This window comes from Rhincodon typus, chromosome 33 (assembly GCF_021869965.1).
Source record: "Rhincodon typus isolate 14 chromosome 33, sRhiTyp1.1, whole genome shotgun sequence".
Classification (NCBI taxonomy): domain Eukaryota; kingdom Metazoa; phylum Chordata; class Chondrichthyes; order Orectolobiformes; family Rhincodontidae; genus Rhincodon; species Rhincodon typus.
In genome coordinates this window covers 34,181,761-34,202,446 of record NC_063364.1, presented here as the reverse complement: position 1 = coordinate 34,202,446, position 20,686 = coordinate 34,181,761, and the positions used below count along the sequence as shown (strand labels likewise).

At 39.9% G+C, this 20,686-nt stretch overlaps 2 protein-coding genes across 11 annotated transcripts in view; one reads left to right on the top strand and one right to left on the bottom strand.

Moving 5' to 3' along the window:
• The window catches only part of hacd3 (3-hydroxyacyl-CoA dehydratase 3), a 29,330-nt gene extending 26,133 nt beyond the window's left edge, over positions 1–3,197 (top strand). For both annotated transcript variants that reach the window (XM_020515519.2, XM_048615821.1), the window contains one exon: positions 261–3,197. In XM_020515519.2, the coding sequence (XP_020371108.1) occupies positions 261–337 (77 nt within the window). In that variant the 3' untranslated portion in view covers positions 338–3,197. The remainder of the gene's footprint in view (positions 1–260) is intronic.
• Positions 1–20,686, bottom strand: part of ints14 (integrator complex subunit 14) — a 32,339-nt gene that overhangs the window by 7,319 nt on the left and 4,334 nt on the right. For 4 of the 9 annotated variants that reach the window (XM_048615812.1, XM_048615815.1, XM_048615813.1 and 1 more), the window contains exons 3-12: positions 20,137–20,244; positions 18,633–18,788; positions 14,739–14,857; positions 13,600–13,742; positions 11,012–11,104; positions 9,739–9,886; positions 8,660–8,793; positions 8,431–8,549; positions 7,839–7,904; positions 3,191–6,216 (exon numbers count right to left, since the gene is read on the bottom strand). In XM_048615812.1, the coding sequence (XP_048471769.1) occupies positions 5,965–6,216; positions 7,839–7,904; positions 8,431–8,549; positions 8,660–8,793; positions 9,739–9,886; positions 11,012–11,104; positions 13,600–13,742; positions 14,739–14,857; positions 18,633–18,788; positions 20,137–20,244 (1,338 nt within the window). In that variant the 3' untranslated portion in view covers positions 3,191–5,964. The other 5 variants (XM_020515517.2, XM_048615817.1, XM_048615820.1 and 2 more) reach the window with 4 other exon arrangements.

Genomic DNA, 20,686 nt, shown 5'->3' with positions numbered 1-20,686 from the left:
CACGTAAGACAAAATATGTATTTGAGAGGGAATGGTGAATAGCTGAGAGTGATTGAGGAAAAAATGTCAAGAGTTTGAAGTCCTGGATGACATTAGCCCTTGGTTACTCCAATGGGTTTTTTTTAAAATCATGTGGAGGTTATTCTGCTGCCTTTTGGTGAAAGCACAAATGAAAAGGGACTTAGCTGGGTAAAGATAGTTTGTTTCCCCTGAATGGTACAGCCTGACTAGATAACTGAGTGTGAGATTTTTTTCTCTAGGTTTGTTCTTTAATTTCCGACATCTCTACAAACAAAGTAACAAGCATCTCCGCCCAAAAAAACGAAAGCTGCACTAGAAAGGATGTGTGTTTCTGAGTTGGAGCATCACCTTTAATATTTTAATTAAATGTAAACTTGCTGCCTTTATAAACCTCCTACTTTCCTGGAGGTGAGAAAAGCCATGGTGAAATGTCAATACGTCTTCAGTAACCTGTTTCCCCCCCTCATACCAGATGCAACCTTTGCAGGTATCACCTATTGCACCTGATCATTTCCAATCTATTGCCAGCGTGAGAAGTATTTTGCAATAACCAAACACATTCCTTAATACTAAGGGAAATATTCACTTTGTCCAGTTATATTGCACCCTTGGTAAAAGTATATTTTTTCCAACTGCAGCAGAATAATTTTATAAATTAAAATTGGTTTTGTATTGTGATGCAATTTTGATTTGTCTAAGATGACTGTGCAAAAAAAGAGGTCTTAGCCGTTAGTGGGCATTATTAGACAGATTAATGCGTTGCTGTGTCTCAGTCTTTCTAGAATTAGGAAAGTTAATTTTAAATTAGCTGCTTTAATCTCTGTTCTTGCCACCACTCTCCATTGTGTATTATTCAGTGTGACAGTAGGAGCCATGTTTCACTGCTCTGTTTCCTTATAACCAGAACCAAGGTGGTTGGGGGAGGATTCCATTCCATTAGAAAAGCAATACAGACTCAGGTGATTTCCTTGGTGCAAAGTTACTCTGCTACTGAACTATTTGTAGTCATGCTCATGAATATTAACTTCACAAAGGGTGGTTCATTTCATACTAAAAACACGAGGATGGGTGCATTAACGTTAGTTAGGAAGCTTAAATCAGTGTGCGAGACATAACCATTAAAAATGGCGAGAGAGAAAGCTGGGTTGCATCAAGTCTCTTCTTTGAAAGATTGGATCTTTGCTCATCATTCACATTGCCACCACTTAAAACACATGCAAGCTGATGATTTTCTCCCTTGTTATTTTGTTTGTTAATCAAGACAAATGCAATGCATTTAGAACTGTAACCAAATGGTTTAGATCAAAATATTTTGTGAAAAGTTTGAAAGTGTATTGACATGCGCAAATTTTTTTGAGGAACGGTTAGAGATGGAGAACTGCTGTTATCATCAGAAAGGATTTACTGCAATTTGAATAGTGTGAACATAGTGAAAACTAGTGATCAAAATTTTATCTCATGAGGTTTCATGCAAGGAGATTCGGCTGCTACATCTTTTGTGTGTCCAAGTGTCCCTTCTTAGTGAGTTATTGTTGTTCAACTTTTATATATTGTAAATCCTGTGCCACTGAAGGTGAATTGAAACGTGATAAGACTTTCATAGTTCCTTGGTTGAGGTGACTTTTTGGTTTGTGGATTATGTTGACCATAATGTTGTAATGATCAGACAACTTCAACAGATTCTGATGTCAAAGATGATCCGTGGTTTGTAATGAATGAATAAGCTAAACTGTTCTTATCATGTGAAGTTTGAGAGTTTTAACCAAAGTCTGAAGGATCACAAACTGTAATTTCAACCATTTCTCCAAGATCTTGGAAAATTAGTAGCCTTGTTTATCAATTTAAGTTTTTGTCACATGGTCACAGGTGAAGTTTTCTGTCTTCACATTTTTATTATTTAAACATAGAGGTGGTGAGGATGAGATGGACTGTGACCTATCATTACTGTGTGCTATCTGGGAGAAGCAAGACCTTTGGTTACACTGCAACATTTGACTTGTTGGCTACAATGAGCTAATGTGTGCTGACCATTTGCAGTGGATTGTCAGAAAAAACACTGATCAATAAAATACGCAGACAATAACAACAGATTACCACACATGTTTTCAAGGTAATATGTGATCTGGGGTTTCAGTAACGGTTGGTGTCAGATTCATTATGGAAAATATCCAAGGAAACCATTTAGCCCACTGAATCTATGCTGACTCTCTGTAGAGCAATCCAATTAGTCCCACTCCCTTGCTTTATCCCTGTAGCTCTGCAAGTGTATTTCCCTCGAGGGCCAATTAATTTCTTTTACCAATCAGTGTCAATTTCCAACATTTTACATTGGCAGCAAGTTTCAGCCACTACTGCACACTGCATTTTAAAACAAAAATCTTGCCAAAACTTTGTATCATAAATAAAGGGGTATAGCTTTTCTTTGTGTACTTTACCTAAAGCTGTCATAATCTCCCATTGATCTTGTTTGCTGTAAGGCAACCATCTCAGTTTCTCCAACCTAACCTTTGTAGTCCTTCACTCCCAGAACCTTTCTGGCAAATATCTACTTCTTCAGAACCATACATTTCTGAAATATTCCTGTCTAAACCCTTATACTTGATAAATCCAATCTCTCAATACATCCTGTCAACTTCAAACACACTTTAGAACTGGCCAGTAAATCAGTATTGCCCCTCTCTCTCTTGCCAAAGTGTATCACCACCTATTTCTCTACATGCAAATTCTGCTAGCCTGTCTATACCAATTTGCATTTGATAAGTGTCAACTTCCTATTTCCCATGCCTTCAAATTTAGGATCATCAGCAAATTTTGGAATTGAACTCAGTTTTGCAATCTCCAAGTCATATTTATATGCACAAAACAAAAGCAAAGAGATCCTAGCCCTGACTTCTGGGCAACACCACTGTTTGTCATCCTCCTGTCTGAAAAGCGACCATTTACAACATACTGTTCTGTCCTTAAGACAACTTTTTATCCAGTGTTTTCCCTCCTATTCCATAAGCCTGAGTTTTATTAATAATATACAATGGTGCAATGGTTTAATGGTGTACAATGAAACTTAAATGTGTACTTTGATTCTGTTATTGAATTACCTGAATTGAACTGCCACTGTATAACGATTTGAATTGCACTTATGAATTAGTTTTGTACATTAAAATGATAATTTCACTGAACATTAAGGAGTGCCAGAAACTGATTGAAGTATTTCTACAGTTTTCTTAAACTTGGATTGAATAACTGCATTGACTTCCATCCAGCTAGTACTTTTTTTAAATAAGTGGATAACACATGTTTTTCTTTTACTTACCATTACATAAGGAAACCGAGATAAGTGAGTGAATTTAAGGACATATCAGAAGTTATTTGTCATTTAAGGTAACAGGTTATTTAATGTTAGAATAGACTTCAAATATCACAAAGTATTTTCAGCACAGAAACAGACCCTTTGGCCCAAGTGGTCGATTAAGTATTTGCTATAGATTTTAGCCAATCCACATAACATTTTACTTCTTCCTCATGTTTATCAAACTTCCTCTTTAAATGTATTTACGCTATTTTTATCTCAACAACTAGTTTTGATAGAAAGTTCCAAATTCTAACCCATCTTCTGGAAAATAAGTTTCTCCTGAATTCCCCATTGGATTTATTAGTGACCACCTTACAATTATAATCCCTAGTTATGGTACCCACAAATGGAACATTTTCTATATGCCTACCTAATCATTTCTTTTCATTAAGCTTTATCTGATCACCATTCGTCCTTCAGGTTTTGTAGAAAAACTATCCCTAGCCTTTTTACTGCTGGATCATTTATAGTAAAATCCTTTTGCATCTACATCCTTCTAAAAATGACAAAGACCACACCTATGCTTAGTACTCATCTATACCAGTGGAAAGTAACTATTTTGCTATTCAGTTCTTTCCCCTTGAGAAATCATTAAATCCATACAGTGCACAAAGAGACCATTCAGTCCTTGGAGCCTACACTGACCCTCCAAAGAGCATCCCTCCGAGCTCCCTGGTTCTGTGAGGCAGTAGTGCTAACCACTGTGCCACCTGGAAATGTTTCTGGTTTTGTTAACCTGTGCAACCACTTTGTGATTTGGTAAAATGAACAACAGACATAGAGCAATAACTTGAGCACCTATTAAAATAAAATGTCAGGAGTGTTATCAGACAGAAATTGACAAACTAAAGGATATATTAGCACAGATGACGAAGTTTGATCATGGGGGTGTCAGATTTGTACTGTGTAGCTTTTACTGAGCCCAAGCAAAATCAATCACGATTTAGTATTTTATCTTCTGGGTCTATCCACAGAACTCAGAGGTAATGAAGTACTTACTGATTCAGGAACATGAATTTAGATACCACCACAACAGCAGAGAATCTAAATTGTTAGTTAAAATAAAATCCGAAATAAATAGCTACTGTGACCTTGGAATACTCTATTGTCAGAAAAACTCAGCTGATCCAGTAAAGTCCTTGAGAGAAGGAAATTTACTGTCCTTAGTCAATGGTTGAAAATTCACTATAATATTAATATCCAGGAAGACAATCATAGTTTCTAGGCTATTTCCCATAAATGAATTAAAAGTTATGAAAGTTTGTTTTTGCTGGCGAGTGAGGTAAACATCCAGCATTCTTACAGATTGAGAAAGGGAAATTGGAATAATTTCTTTTTCAGCAGGCTTTTGGAACATGAAGTATGTTATCAGTAAAAACTGAAGCATAGTCATTTTAAAGGGCACTATAATCACTACTTAAAAACAAGATACAGAAAAATGTAATTCAAGTTCACAGCTCCAGCTGAAGGAAACCACACAAGCTTTTTTTGATTCACTGTGATAACAATTCAAAGTTGATGGTTTAGCAAGCAAGAACCTGTAGATGTTAACTCTGCTTCAGTTTATGAAAACAAGATTTTGGTTTTGAAGCAAATGCGCTATTTGTGTGTAACTGGCAGTGAGTCAAACCCAATAAAGACACAGCTGTCATCAGGCTGCCTAACAGTAGTTCATGTAAAATAACTTCAGTTACTGTAGCACTAAAAAAATAAATAAAACACCTCTGCAATGTCAATGAGCTGGACTTCAAACATGCAACTGTGTGCTTCTGATTAAGTTGATAAACTGTTTTATCTTTGCAGCTGAGGACATGCTCCAATAATTAGCTGCCTGCTTTAAAGACTGCAGAACTACTTAAGGATTGCACAGCTTTACATCATACAGTCTCTTCCACAGAAATGTTCACTGAACTAATTCAATTTCAGAATTTTAAGTATGATTAATCCAGAATGCATTGTTGTAAATATTAATATAATTATGAGGCTTTCATTCAAAAACACATTTTGAAAGCATACCACTCCCTACATCACTGAAATTAGTGGAATTAAATTGTGACACAGCTGGTCACAAACAAGGCAACGCAAAAATCAGATGATTAATGAATCATTCAGATTTGTGACATAGCTCTTGTTTGTATGACTTCTCAACTCTAATCTAAGCCAAAAGGAGTTGTACTAAGTAACCAGCATGCTAAACTGGCAGTCCCATCCATAAATCCAAACGTACAGTCTCAGACACAAGGCAAGTGATCTGCTTCATTCTGGTTGGTCTGTACTGAAAATTTAGAAGAACTTGTTGAGAAAGAACACAAATGTACAGTACAACATATCATTTTACCTAGGTTGTGTGGTGAAAAGAAACAATGGAGATTTTCTTCTTACCAATAACCCGAAGAGACAGCTTATTAAAAAATAGATTTTGTAAAAAAGATTTTCTTTTGGTGCTATATGATCCCAAGTAAATTTTACAGCAGTGTTTTTTTTTAAAACAGCCTCATGGCCCTTGCTGTATCTTTGTGCACAGCACTTCCAGCAAATCATTGCTTTTAAAAAGTAGGTCCTCAAAAGTGAACCAAATAGAGTTTCTGTTCTAATCATATTCTGTCAGCACTGCTGCTGGAGAAGTCTGTCTGCAGAGGGGCAATGTTGTGTTCATATGCTGCATACTCTGAGTTCCCAGTGCTGGCCAACTTTAGCTGCTGGGCAGCATGGGAGAGTTGAAATGCAGCATCGGGATGGGCTGTGTCCGGGAGGAGCGTGCATTCACGGTCCAACATATCAGCTACACCTTTCAGTAGGTCCAGAAATCCAAACGCTAGCGCTGCTTTTCTCAACCGATTTAGTTCCTGTAAAAGGAAACGCTCAGACTGAAAGCTGTTTTGCTTTTAAAATGTGAACAGAGTGCTCATCAAGTAAAGGTCCATTGTGAGGAATAGACAGTAATTACCATGTAGAGGCTAGCAGAGGACATGGAGTGCTGCTCCTATCATCCTTCATGTGACCAAATCTTTCCCTGCACAGTGAAGACAATTTCAACTTCTTGACTTCAGTTTCATTCAGAAACTTACAACTTGAGGCATATTCAGGCACCTTTGGTTCTGTGCACCATCATCTAATAGAAATTTAAATAAAATTCTCCTAATCTTATTTCATGCTTTAAAAAAAGAGATGCAATTCCAATTGAGATTAGGCAGGAGTCAAATCCAGATCCTGATCCTAAAGATCGAATCTAAGACAGCCATTTTACCCAGGACCCTATGAATTTTAAGTTTTCTGTAATCAGAATTTCCTACCTGAGTGGGAGATAGTAAGGGTGGAGGTTAAAGGTGGGAGATTTGCTCAATTAATGTGAGGCATCATATGAGGTGATCAAAAACTGAGGGCAGTGACTCAGCCAAGCTTATTTAGAAAAAAGCCTATGTTGAATGCCTGACAGAAGATACTAGGAATAATTTTTGGGATTAAAATATTCTTTTATTGTGTTATTTGAGTTTCCAGATGTTGCAAGATGAGACAAAGAAAGATAATTTTGTCAGTATTTGTCTACAAGCGGGGGGAGAAAAGATCAGTTTTAGGAGCAAATTCAATCATAGAATCCCTACAGTGTGGAAATAGGCCATTCAGCCCAACAAGTCCACACTGCCCCTCCAAAGAGCATCCCACCCAGACACATTCCCCTAACCCTGATTTCCCCATGTCTAAGCCACCTAACCTAAACATCTCTGGGCACTATGGGCAATTTAGCATGGCCGACCCACCCTCCCTGCACATCTTTGGACTGTGGGAGGAAACTGGGGCACCCAGAGGAAACCCACGCAGACACGGGGAGAATGTGCAAACTCCACAGACAGTCGCCCGAGGCTGGAATCAAACCTGGGTCCCTGGTACGGTGAGGCAGCAGTGCTAACCACTGAGCCACCATGCCGCTGTATCAGAAGCTGATAACCCTTGTGTGTATTTCCAATAGCTTTTATAATCTAAGCTACAAATTCTTCAACTGAACACATGCTGCTCAGGAACATAAAGGGAAATAGTGTCTATAACTGCTCAAAGTTCCAATGAGTTTTATTGACATTTTAATAATTTCAAGGGGAGTAAAATCTGAACTTTCCTGTGTGCAAGTGTTATTCCATTCAATAAATGTGAAGAGTGAAGGATGCGGGCTTCCTTCTGTCTGCTGTCTACATTGCAATAATGTCACACTTTATCAAGCATTACACACCAAGTGGCAAATTCTAGGAGGAAGAAAATTAACCAGAAAATCTTTCCCACCTGGCAGCAGCGACTTACAGAAATTTTACATTTAATTGTTTAATTTTAATTCATTTGCTAACACAAATTCACAGAGGACCAACCCAATTACTTTCGTAGATAAAGTTTACGAGAGAGAGAAAAAAAGCGATTACTTGGCCCAGCAAGTCTGCACCAGCTGAAAATGAGCCACTCAAGTCTAATCCTTTCCACTTACCTTATAAAATGTTTGTGTTTTTTCTGGAAGTTTCCTAGCATTTCTTAAGATCTTCTGAACATCAGTCTAAAAGGCAAAAGAGAAAATGTTAAGGGGCAAGTAAGAGACCCCCTGAAAGGCTGCACTTTGTTCATTCACTTTATGGAGATATCCAAAATGGAGCAGCGGAACGCTGATAATTTACTGTGATTCTGACAGGTTACAAAGGACAGCTAAATTATTCATTTTAGTCAAACTACAGTACAAGCTCAAGCCACAACTGAAACCAGCTTAGGATAGCCAACTTCAGCAACTAGTTTAGTGCTTGACAAAATTGCTACATAATCAGTGTATATTCTAATGTATTAATATGTCATACTTCAGACACATGAAGCAAGGAACAAAACAGACTGCAGGCACAACTGATAAAATAATTAATTGTGCTAGCAAACATTAAGGACAAATGAGAAATATTCTGGTACTGACTGGGTGGGTGAAATTTTACAAGTGATCTACTGTTCAAGCGGCAAAATGTCCAACTGTCAAACAATGCAGTGAGGTAAGTCACTCAGGTAGTCAGGACAATATAGCAATGATCTTGTGCCACCCATACCTGCAGTCCACTGGGTTTAATCCATACAGTAACATTCTGAGCATAACTGCGCTTTGTCCTAGGCTGTAGAGGGAAGGGGCTTTTGCTGTCATCTTCACCATAGGGATTTTCCTCAGCATCTGAAATTAAACAAAACAGTGTTTTACCATTAGAAACAAACATGGAGAAGATGGTTTGAGACTTGGTGTGAACAGAACTAGCTTCACAGAAAATCCAAATTCAGACTCACCCAGAATGGGCCCCAACTGCGACATCTTTCCAAGCCAAGGAAGAGGCTCCGGACCAGGCTCAAACAGAGACATCATCAGATTGGACTTCTTTTTGCTATCAGCCTGAGAATACAGCATCCCATACCAGTCTGGTCTGAACAGATCAACAAAAAAATCACCATCAAAGCAGCATACTAATGAACCACATTTTCCAGGCTCTAACATCTGAATGTGAGCAAGAGTCAGGAGAGGGTTTGGGCTGTGAAAAGCCTCTACTTACACAGACTCAATTGCTTGCTGTATTTATTGTGCAGCAATGTGAATTATTGCAACCAGTGAGCTTCTCTTTAGGGGGTCATTCTACTGATCTTTCAGCTGTCAGATGAATAATTATAAACCTCGAACTTGGGCACCTTGAGAAGCTATCTGTTTTGTTTGTGACAGTCAGTGTAAGTGGCAGAGTGGAGCTGAAGAACATTTACATCCCAAAGTAAACGGTCATTATCGGGGGTTTTCCTGTGCGTTTGAACCTTGTAGGCTCTTGGTACCTAATCTGGAAACAATTCTCAGGTTTCTCTGGGGCTGGTGTTTTTGAATGAAAGGCTGATTGGTTGAAGAAACTGTGACGGGACCCAGCTCCCTGCATACTGATCAACAACTACAGCAGCTGTGTATGTGGGGAGGGGCAACACAGGTTAATTCTCCCTTAACACTCCCCTACACCACACCCATCCAGGAAACCCTAGGGAAGGGGGGAAGTGTCTTTGTGACATCCTTCCACAGCACTGGAGGATGGCAGCACCTCATCATTAGATTTGTTCTCTGTCAGAAGTGAATCACTAAGGCACTACTGAGGTCAGGGAGTTAAACACAGTCTTACTGCAGCAACAAAATAGCTGAGTTCAAGAGCTCTGACCAGAACCATAATCCTAAACAAGGCCTTGGAATGTATGAAAAGTCAGGGTATTACATTACGGTATGTCAATAATAATTTGTCACTAACATCTTTCGTGTTTTTGCCAGCGTGGCCTCCTCAGAGTTAGTGTTACACTGAATACTCTTTGCTAATTTCAGAGCATGTTAGTGTACAGCTCCTCACCCGAGCAGCACTATAGCCACCATCCCTTCTACTTTGAGGCTGCCATGCAGCAAAACGCAAAACGATGGCATCTTTCCAGCAACTTGAGAAGCAGAAGTTTCATCTTCAGTTTCTTCAGGTAACCCGCTCCCCAGGTCATCACCTTCTACTAAAGCAAAGGGATACAAACACTTAACGATGGCACATTCACCCTCTGCTCTCTAACAGTAGCACCACAATAACACACTGTAGTTGTGCCACTTTCACCCTGTCACAAAGTCACTTCAATCTTGCAAGACACCAACTTCTACACACTTGCCTATAATATTCCCACCTTAACAAAACTGGTGGAACGCAAATTCTGGTTTTGTATCAATGCAGTGAAATGGACCCTACACAAGATGATGTAGGCAAGCACCCAGAAGCATTCTAGGAGGAGGAAACCGGCATAACAAGGGAACAGCAATTTCTGGATGGATAGGCCACTGGGATCCCTCCACTCTCTGGCGTGGGCAAATCTTTCACAAAGCTTCCAATCAGAATATGAGCAAGCTGCAGTTTGCCCAAAGACAGAAAGAGCTGCATCTCAAACTACTTTCTAGATGCTTCTGAAATCATCTATTAATTACAGTCAGTGATAAAGTCAAGGAAATAAAAGAGCCAATTGTGCTGGCATAAACAGGCTGACATTCTGGACCAATAACAGGCAAACCCTGCTTCACATAAATTGTGACAAACACATAGAAAAGAATGAACTTGGGTTTTAACAAAGGTTTCACATCAGGCTGTGCCAAAGTGCTTCACAGACAATTACATTTCTTATGAAATATAGTCACTGTTGTGGAGGAAACGCAGCTGCTAATCTGTGCACAGCAAGATCCCATAAACAGTAATGAGATCCCGATGAGCTAATCTGTTTTAGTGATACTAATTGATGGATAAATATTGACCAGCACACCAGATCTTCCTGCTCTTTTTCAAAGTGCAGTCAGATCTTTTATGGTCATCTGAAAAGGCAAATACCTGATTTCAAAGATGGCAGCATTCCCTCAATAATGCCCTGCAGTGTCAGCCTGGATTTCGTGCTCAAGTCTTCAAAGTCAGACTTAACCCAGAACCTTCTGATTCAGTGACAAGAGGGTACCACTAAGCCTAGCTGACAATTAGAATAGATTCTGGATGGAGTAATGGAAACCCTGCTTCACTGTGACAACTCTTCCCAAAGCTCACTGACAGGTCTGTACTATGTGGCTAACGCTCTCAAAATACCAAGTGACAGAAAAAAAGCACCCACCTTTATTGAGGGCTATGGGTAAAACCAAATGACGAGAAAGGACAGGTGGACTGGCAATATCTGCGATTTTTATAAATCCCACGATATCCAGCTCTAAGAAAGAAAAGAAACATCCAGTGAAAGATAAAACCATAGCCAGCTCTCCAATTCATCCTAAACCTGGAGCTTAAAGATCGCTAACCCTGAGCTCATACACATTTTGTTAGCAGGAGCTTGTAGCTGGCTTGTTCAGAAGATACACAGCTCTCTGTATCCAGTAGGATGCACACAATCCCAGTAATCCTACACCTAAACAAGTCACCCTGCTTGGAGTGTCAGCAATCTCTCATTTACAACAGGAAGCAGACCATAAGAAAGTTCATCCACTCTGCACACATTGCTACGAGGTTCCCAGTTTGACAGCAGACAATAACCAACACAGTGGAGACATGGTCAGCCTGCCTGTTGTAAATCTAATTGGCAGTTCAGAAGAAACGACATAGACTATGCTGAGAACATGGAACTCAGTACCTCAGGGGATGCTGAGGTGAATAGATGTGTTTAAGGGAATTCTGGAGAACAATATCTGGGAGAAAGGAATAGAAGGAGAAGTTGATGGGGTGTGGTGAAGTAGGGTGGACAAGGCTCATGTGGGGCATAAAGACCAGCATGCTCCAGTCAGGCTGAATGGCCCTTTTTTGTGCTGTCCAATCCAATATAATTCTGTTGGGTGACCTCATACAAACCCTCCCCCAATGTCAATAAATCCAGGAAGACAAAAACAACCTTTTCTGGAAGAACTCTGGAAAATGCTTTCTTAGAAAGAACACACCTAGTCCAGACTAGACAGCAAATTGCAAAAGATTATTAAATAAATACCTGGAGAGGAAATTCACCAGGCTGTGGCGAAAGAGCAGGGAGTGTGACTAACTGAATAGCTCTATTCCAAGCTGCATTATGGGCTGAATGGTCCCCAACTCTCTTGTATTGTGGGGAACCTTCCCATAGGAACCAATGTTTAAAAAGAAGTTAGGTTCTAAAGGACTTATCTGGGAAAAAAATTAAAACATTATACATGTGCTGTCTAAGTTGAAATTCAGCATCTCCTCTACTTTAAATGGTTAAATTCCTGCACTGGTAAATGAAATAGCTTTTAAAATAAATTTTACAGTTTAAAAATACAGAAGAAAAATGTAATATTCTGCAGTACTGTTAGATTGACAAATCTCCATCTAATGGCGAAGGCTCCTCAGTGCAGCTGGACTCCCAGGACAATTTACACCGACTGACTTCTGCCACTAGATAGAGCCCAGGACCTCAATTCAAATTCAGGAGTGAAGTGAGGACCAATAAATAGAGTCAGCAGCAAAGGGAGAGACCAGACCTAGATCTTAAAGATAAGGGGAAGGCAGGAAACGGGAGACAGGGGTGGGTAGCAAGGCCAGGAGGCAGACAAGAGCCAAGTCAGGTAGGAAATAGGGAGCGAGGGAGTGACAGAATTCAACAACACACACAAATGACACTAAAACAAAGATGGCAATGCAAAATGAAAGGAAAAGGGACCAAAGAATAAACTCCATTAAAATGAAATAATGTTAAGCAGGGAAATGTTATATGAGACTACTCGTACTCTGGTCTCACCAACACCCTGTGTAACTGCAGCAAAAACTTTCTCACTTTTATATTCTACACATCTTGTAGTGATCAACAACTTTCCATTTGCTTCCTAATCACTTGCTTACCTGTAGCTGCAGACTAACTTGCTGTGACTCATGTACCAGAGATCTGCAATCTCTCTCCATTTAAATAATATCCTGTTTTTCTATTCTTCCTGCCAAAGTGCACAAATTCACTTTCCCACATTATTTTCCATCTACTGATATCTTCTGTATCTTTGATCAAGTCACTGATATTTACTGTAAATAGTTGAGGTCCCGAAAACGAACCCTGTGACACTGCCTTCTGGAAATCCAAGGACACCACATCTGAAAGTTTCCCTTTGTCCTGGCTTGTCATAACTAATTGGAGAAATGACACCCAGTAAGCAAAATATATGAAACTGATGAGCAGTTTTTGATGTACAGTTGTGTCTGGGATGTTATTTATGTATTTACCTGTGAAAATAGAGGGAAAGTACCTGCTTAATACTCACCAACCAACTCTCTGTTTTCCTGTGAAATCTCACGCAGATTTTTGTGGTGGCCAGGAGACACCAGTGGATCTGACCTAGTAACCCACCCTGTTCCCCTGCCTCCCCCGAAAACCGACTGTTCCTGTCCAGCCCACTCAGCCATGCACTGTTCTGCCTGCTCTACAACTAAGTGCTGCCAACCCAATTCCCAGTAAATATAACTGGAATGGTTTACAGTACACATTCAGCGGCAGCAAGCTAACCATATCAGTCAGAATAAAGGAAGCTGTGCTTTGCTTATTCCACATTTGAAAGTCAGAATCCTGGTGCTAACATCAGTGATTAAAAAAGCAAAGTCTCTGGTTCTCTCCTAAGATCATTTATACTGATGAACAGTAAGATCCATATAAAGAATAAAAAGCCAAACTAAGTGGAAGAGACAGCCCATCAACAGGTTGATCTATCTGAGCAGACTCACCTGTGTTGATTGTCTTTGGAACAGGCTCCAGTTCTTCATCAATGATGACAGGTTCTGGTCTCGGAAACATCTGCATGTCTGATACCAGGTGACCACATTTCAGCACAGCATGAAAAGGAGAGTAGGCTTGGTCAATCAGTTTGCTGCAACGTGAAAGAAAGTCATAACATTGTGATCCAAGATGCACATTGGTGACGTTCTACTCCCCAACTTCTGTCTGGATATTTAATACTCTTTGATACCTATATCTGGATATTTAACATTTCTGCTAACCCCACCTTCATATTTAATATGTTTTGTTCCTTACAATTGGGCTCCAAGTTTGTATAGGTCTTTGAAAACCCTAATCTGTAGCTAGTAAACATTGAAGGTGAGGCAGTTATTAGACTGGGTCCCTCTCTGATGTGACCTCTCTTGCTCCGTCTGGAGTATAAATGTCTAGATTCATTTCCCAGTCTGCTAGGCAGCAGGAATCCCTTATGTAAAGGATATACAAACTCGTGGCTAGGCTTCTGTGCACCAAACCTATATATATATATTGTTCATGGTGAATTTTTTTTGGAAACATAAAGTTTCACGTGCACAAAGTATTTGTATAATAATTGTTTACTTGTTCGTAGGCAGTATGCCTTGAGCAGGAATTTACTTGAGCTCCTATAAATAAACACAGACTAAAACTGTGCTGGTTGCCTGATGAAGCATACACTTGTAATGTGTAACTCTGCAAATAAATATACGCATGTGTAAAGGTCAGCTCCCAGTTGGTTTTATGAGAATGAAAATAGCAATTCTGAAATAAACGTTTTTATCATTTGTTTCTCGTGACAGCCCAGTCCTGAATATTTTTAATCAAATAAATACACAGAATAGTCTAAGACTTCAGAATGCTAACTTTCAGATTAGAGAAAGAGTAGTTTCCTGCTGCAGTACGATGGACAGGAGGATCAGAATCAATGGACAGTGAGAATGCCAAACTCTATCACACTGCTGTCTATTTTAAACATGTTACCTGATTTAATCAGCTTATTTTCTGGAGATGAAGCACGCAAGTTACCACCAGATCATAATTAAAATGATGATTCTGTTACATACTTCACCACAAACAACCAATCTGTGTCCCACTCACAGAAATCACATACCCAAACATGGACTGCACATTTTTCAGGCAGAGAGGACCATCAATAGTGAAGATCTGACCCTCGCCGTTATTTAAATCTATAAGACGTTCCAGAACGTCCAATGTATCCGTGGTCTGCAGCTGAAAGAGACAAATTAATGTCACTTTGGAAAACTTTCAATTGGTTCACATACACATTCTCTTGTTACAGTCACACAGACCTGTCATTTCTTACACTTACCAACTCTCTCACTACAGCCACATTGTTGTACTGCTAGGTACATAAGCACACTTTGCACCTAAAAGATAACCTCACGCTGGTGGAGAATAATCTTCTCCCTGTGTTAGCAGTTAGAATTCTAATTGAAATGCACTTTGGACAGTATCAAGTTACATACAGACGAACATCTGAGCAAGAGCAGCAATAGACCATTCAGCCTCGAGTCTGTACAATCTATCGATCAGACCAGGGGACTGACCTGACCGTAACCTCTGAACCCACGTTCACCACCTGCCTTAACAAAAACCTACCAACCTCTTCCCTAAAAATATTCAGGCACTTTACTTCCACCAACCTTCCAGGAGGAAAGTTCCAAAGACACTCAACGCTCAGAGAAAAACCATCACCTCACCTATTTCAAATGGGTGACCCCATATTTTTAAATAGTGACCCTGAGTCTGTCAAGGCCCCTCAAGATTTTGCGTCTTTCAATCAAATTGCCTCTTATTTATTTAAATTCAACTGGATACAAGCTGAGCCTATCCAACTTTTCCTCAGAAGACAACTTACCCGTTCCAATCTGTTAAATTTTTGCTGAACTGTATGCATTCTTCTGTGAATAAGATGTAAATACTGTGTACAGTACTCTAGATGCGGTCTCACCAGTGCTCTGCAGAACTGAAGCATAAGCTCCCTGACTTTCATTTTCAATCTCCTTCACAATCTCAGAAAAATTCTATTAGATTTCCTAATTACTTCCTTTATCTGCACACTAATCTTTTGCAATTCATGCACATGGACACCCAAATCCCTCTGTATCTGAGCTCTGAAAACTCACCATTTAGATAATATGCTTCTTTTCTAATCTTCCAGCAAAAATAGACAAAATTCACATTTTCCCACATTATATTCCATTTTCTAAATCTTCGCCTCCTCTCATATTGCTGTGAGGGATGTTTAGCCAACTGGCCTTTAATTTCCTGCTTTCTGTTTCCTTCCCTTTTTGAACAAAGGAGTTAGATTCACCATCTTCCAATATAATCGGACCATTGCTGAATCAAGGGAATTTTGAAAAATTAAAACCAGTACATCAACAATCTCGCTACATCCTTAAAGACCCGAGGATGAAGTCCATCAGGATCTAGCATTTGTCAGCCCACAGTTCCAACAAATTACTCTCTATCATTTCTCTGATGATTGTGACTCATGTGAATCCAGGCACATAGCAAAATGGTTGACTCCTGACTGCCCTCTGAAATGGCCTAGAGCCAGTCAGTTCAAGCAGGCAATTAGGGATAGGCAATAAACAGAGCAGGAGTAGGCATTCTTGCTGCAATTATACAGGGCCACACCTAAAATACTGTGTTCAGTTTTGCTCTCCTTATCTGAAGAAAGATGTTCTGGCTATTGAGGGAGTACAGCAAAGACTTACCAGATTGATTATGGTAATGGCAGGACTGATGTACAAGGAGAGGTGGAATCGGTTAGGTATGTTTCAGTGGAGTTCACAAAATAAAGGGTATCGCATAGAAACAGTAAAATGATAGTAGGACTGGAGGGGATTGATGCAGGAAAAATGTTCCCATGACAGGGGAATCCATAACAACGGGCCACAGTTCAAGGATACCAGCTAAACCACAGACAAGGATAAATTTCTTTACCTAGTGAATGGGGAACCTGTGGAATTCTCAAAAAGCAGTTGAGGTCATAGCACAGTATAATTTCAACAAGTTTGATACAGCATTTGAAGCTAAAGGGGTCAAAGGATATTGGGAAAAAGCAGGAACAAGGTAGTGAGTTCGATAACCAGCCATGATCCTAAAGAATGGTGGAGCAGACTCAAAGGCTAAATGGCCTACCCTATTATCCATATTCGACGTGATTTATATTTCATATTTGTTCAGGTCTGCTGGAACTCTCAGATCAGCTGTTTTATTTTGAATACTATGTACATTCTGATTCAGACCCTTCAGTTTTAGCCTTTAATTCTCTTTATAAGTTTTCAGTCTCATCTGTTGATTAACTCTTAGATTTGCACTCTCTCCCTTCCTGTCAAGGTCTGTTTATCATTTCTCATGTTAATAACCTTCTTACTGGCCTCGACACTGCTCTTTGATTTACCATATCTTCCCAAATTTGACTCCTTGTTCCCAATATTCAATTTAAAATGCTCCCTCCTGCTGTTGGAAAGAACACCAGCCTTAGTATGCTTCAGGTGGAGTCCCACAGATCCTACTTTGCCTGGTGCTGGTGCAAGTGTCCCACAAACTTGTACCCACTGTTCCCATAGTGGCCTTTGAATTACACATTCATCTCTCAAATCTGATTTGCCACATGCTAATTTGCATGTGCATTGGGTAATAAAACAGGAATTATGACCTTTGGAGGTCTGCTTCTGGATTGGATGCCTTGTTCCTTATACTGACGTTGCAGAACCTTCTTCTTTGTCATGCCAGTGATACATACATGAATCGGGATGGGTGGATCCTCCCCTCCCTGGCAGGTTCTTCCCCAGCCCTAGGCAGATGGCCTGAACCCTGGCACTGAACAAGCAACACAGCCTTCTGGACTCTCACGCCTTACCACAAAAAAAGTCAATTCCCCTGACCACAGTCTCCTACTACCACTATATTCCTCCTACTCTCTCTTTGTCTTGAATGGCTGCCTGTCCAATGGAGTCAGGGTCAGTTTGCTCACATCCCTATAGTCCTCACTCAATCAGACAGAGTGAAAGAACCTCAAACCTAATGGACACTGAAAAGGCTCATGCTCCCGCTGTCCTGCCCTCGGAGTCTCCTTACCTGCCTCACTCAGTCAAATCCTCCCATCCTGGGCTTATAAGACAACCCAACCCTAAGAGTTGTGACTGCTCCCTGGTACAAAGAATCCAGGTAACTTGCCCCCTCCCTATCACATCACTATGTCTACAGTTAGGCACGTTTGCTCAAGACCAATACTGGCATCCAGGAGCTCCCTCATGCTGCAAGTGAAACACTTCACCTGTCCTACCATCCCTAATGTGTTCCAAGGAACTATTTAACTATTGTATGTAACTTTATATTTAGTTTTTTAAATATATTTTATTAATCTTATCCCCAGCTATAATACAATGTTGAACTTTAGGAACAGAATACATCTTAATCACTTCCCAAACATTCACCAATTAACCAGCTTCTACTCCTGCAGCAGAATAATTCCTGCAGGCTGTAAAAGTTTAGGCAAAAGCAACAGATCACCTCTTTCCCATCCTGTCCTTACCTACCTGAATCACTTAAATTTAACAGTCTACTATAAATCCCACTTTATTGTATATCACATTAAATTGGTTAGTTTTATATGCTCTGAAGACAAAAGGCCTGACTGACTCACTAAATGAAGATCCAGTTTCAGCTGGCTCTTACTAAACTGCTTTTACACTGGACTCCTTGAAAAAAAAACCTTCTTAAGGTCAGTATTCAAAGTGTTTAATGCTAACTACAAACTAAAATCAGATGTACAGAGTTAGAATACCTTACCACAACTGCATACACTCAATTCTAACTAATTTTATAACAATATTGATATAAATATTGATACAAACACACACAGTGGAACAACATAGGAATGCTAGGGTAAACTGCGTACTGCACAGGCAGCCTGCATCCGGTGCTCTAATACTGAATGTAAAGGTCTAATTTCCTCAGAGACATCAGGTACCTCTTCCAAATTAGCGATGCACATAATGTACAACTTTGAAGGAAAAGGAAAAGGCAGTGGGAATTTGCTGTCTTCGGAGCGCTGACTGAGGAGAGAAAGGGAATGGCGAAGTGATCCTCGACCTATTCCCAGACTCCCATCCGTTACAAGGATCACCTAGAAAAAGAAATATTTCCAATTAAAATAAGTCATTGTGTCCAACGGGCTGCTGTCAGCAATTCCAAACAAATTCAGATTTTATTACTTACAAAGAAAATAGCTTTATTACTACATTTGTTTATTTCAATATTCCACATTTTTTTTTACAGCAGGAATTGAAACACTCATCAAAAACCTACCTCACAGGCACACCAGTTTAAAGCGCAAAGAACCCTGATTTCTGCCATACACAGAGCTGAAACCAATGAAATTTATGGTGCACTTCTGTACCAGGATAGAAAGAAGGGATCTGCATTTCTATAGCTCAACCCAATATTTTCTAAAGCACTTTCCAGACAATAGAATACTTCTAAAATGTAGTCGCTTCTGTAATGTAGGAACATAGCTGCCCATCTGCACACAGCCAGCTCCCAGTCAACTATGTAATATTGACCTGATCATTCATTCTGGCAATGTTGAGAGATAAATATTGGCTAGGACAATGGAACTGCTCCCCCGTCTTTAAAATTGTGCCCTGGGAAATTTAACGCCCTATGAGCATGCAGCTCATTTTAACATCTCATCTGAAGGACTGCCTCCCAAAACTGTACTGAGTGTGTCAGCTTAGGCATTGTCCTGAAGTCTGCAGACAAGGGCTTAAACCCACAATGTCTGTTTCAAAGCGAGAATGATAGCAACTGAAGCACAGCTTAAAGATACAGCCAGTCAGTCATACTGAGCCTCTCTCAGGGAGGAACATCATACTTAGCATGGAAAGTCTAACACCACAATCAGTAAAGTTTTTATATTAAATGGGTCATATGTACAGGAGCAGTCAATTGCAGATTAGAATCTGATGAACAAATAGATCTATTGGCAAATGTAAATGTTCCAGATAGAGACTGTCCTGGCACTCGGTTACAAACACAGCACATTCTCAAGACCCTCTGTAATGTGTGTGTGCGTGTGTGCGCGCGCGCTGGGCACAATGACAATGACGACAGACGACACAACTTTAACAATTTCTAATCAGGGACAGAAAGAACATGTAATTTCAACAATTATTCCCAAACTGAATTGCAAAAGTCAAAAAAAAACACTCCAGAGTTGTAGATCAAGGAGGTAGATAATCAAACGTAAATCAGATAAATGATTATTTGAGAAAACAGAGTTAACATTTCGGGTCCGGTGACCCTTCCTCAGAACTGTTCTGAGGAAAGGTCACCGGACCCGAAACGTTAACTCTGTTTTCTCCTTCACAGATGCTGCCAGACCTGCTGAACTTTTCCAGCAACCTTGTTTTTGTTCCTGATTTATAGTATCTGCAGTTCTTTTGGTTTTTAAATGATTATTTGAGTCCAGTTACCTGACAGGGGATGCAGACACCCCACTCATCCTGCACAATGTTACTAATGCCATTCAGTGCGGACTCCAGGCAAGTCTTGTCGTAGTCATCCGCAGAACTCAGTGCCTCCTGTAAAAGTTCCAACATGATCGAGTGAAGCAAGCTGCCAGCAACACCCTGAAGCTTTTAAATCTCAAATAACAGCAACAACTTATATTGAAATAGTCCTTTTTGCATAGTATTTCAAGGTGTTTCACAGGAACATTATAAAGATTTGACATGAGGCACATTAGGAAATATTAGCATAGTAAGAAAAAGCTTGGTCCAAGATGAAGGTTTTACGAAGTGTTTTAAGGAAGAATGATAGATTGCTTAACACAGAAAGAGCCCATTCAGCCACAGAGTTAGAAGACTCCACCACAGCAATTTGAGTCCCACTCTCCTGTCCTTTCCCGGTTATCCTGTAAATCTTCTCTTCAGCTGATTTCCTAATTCTGTTTAGAAAGGCTTGATTAACCCTGCCTTCACCACACTTTCCGGCAGTGCATTCCAGATTCTAAGCTGTTTTTGC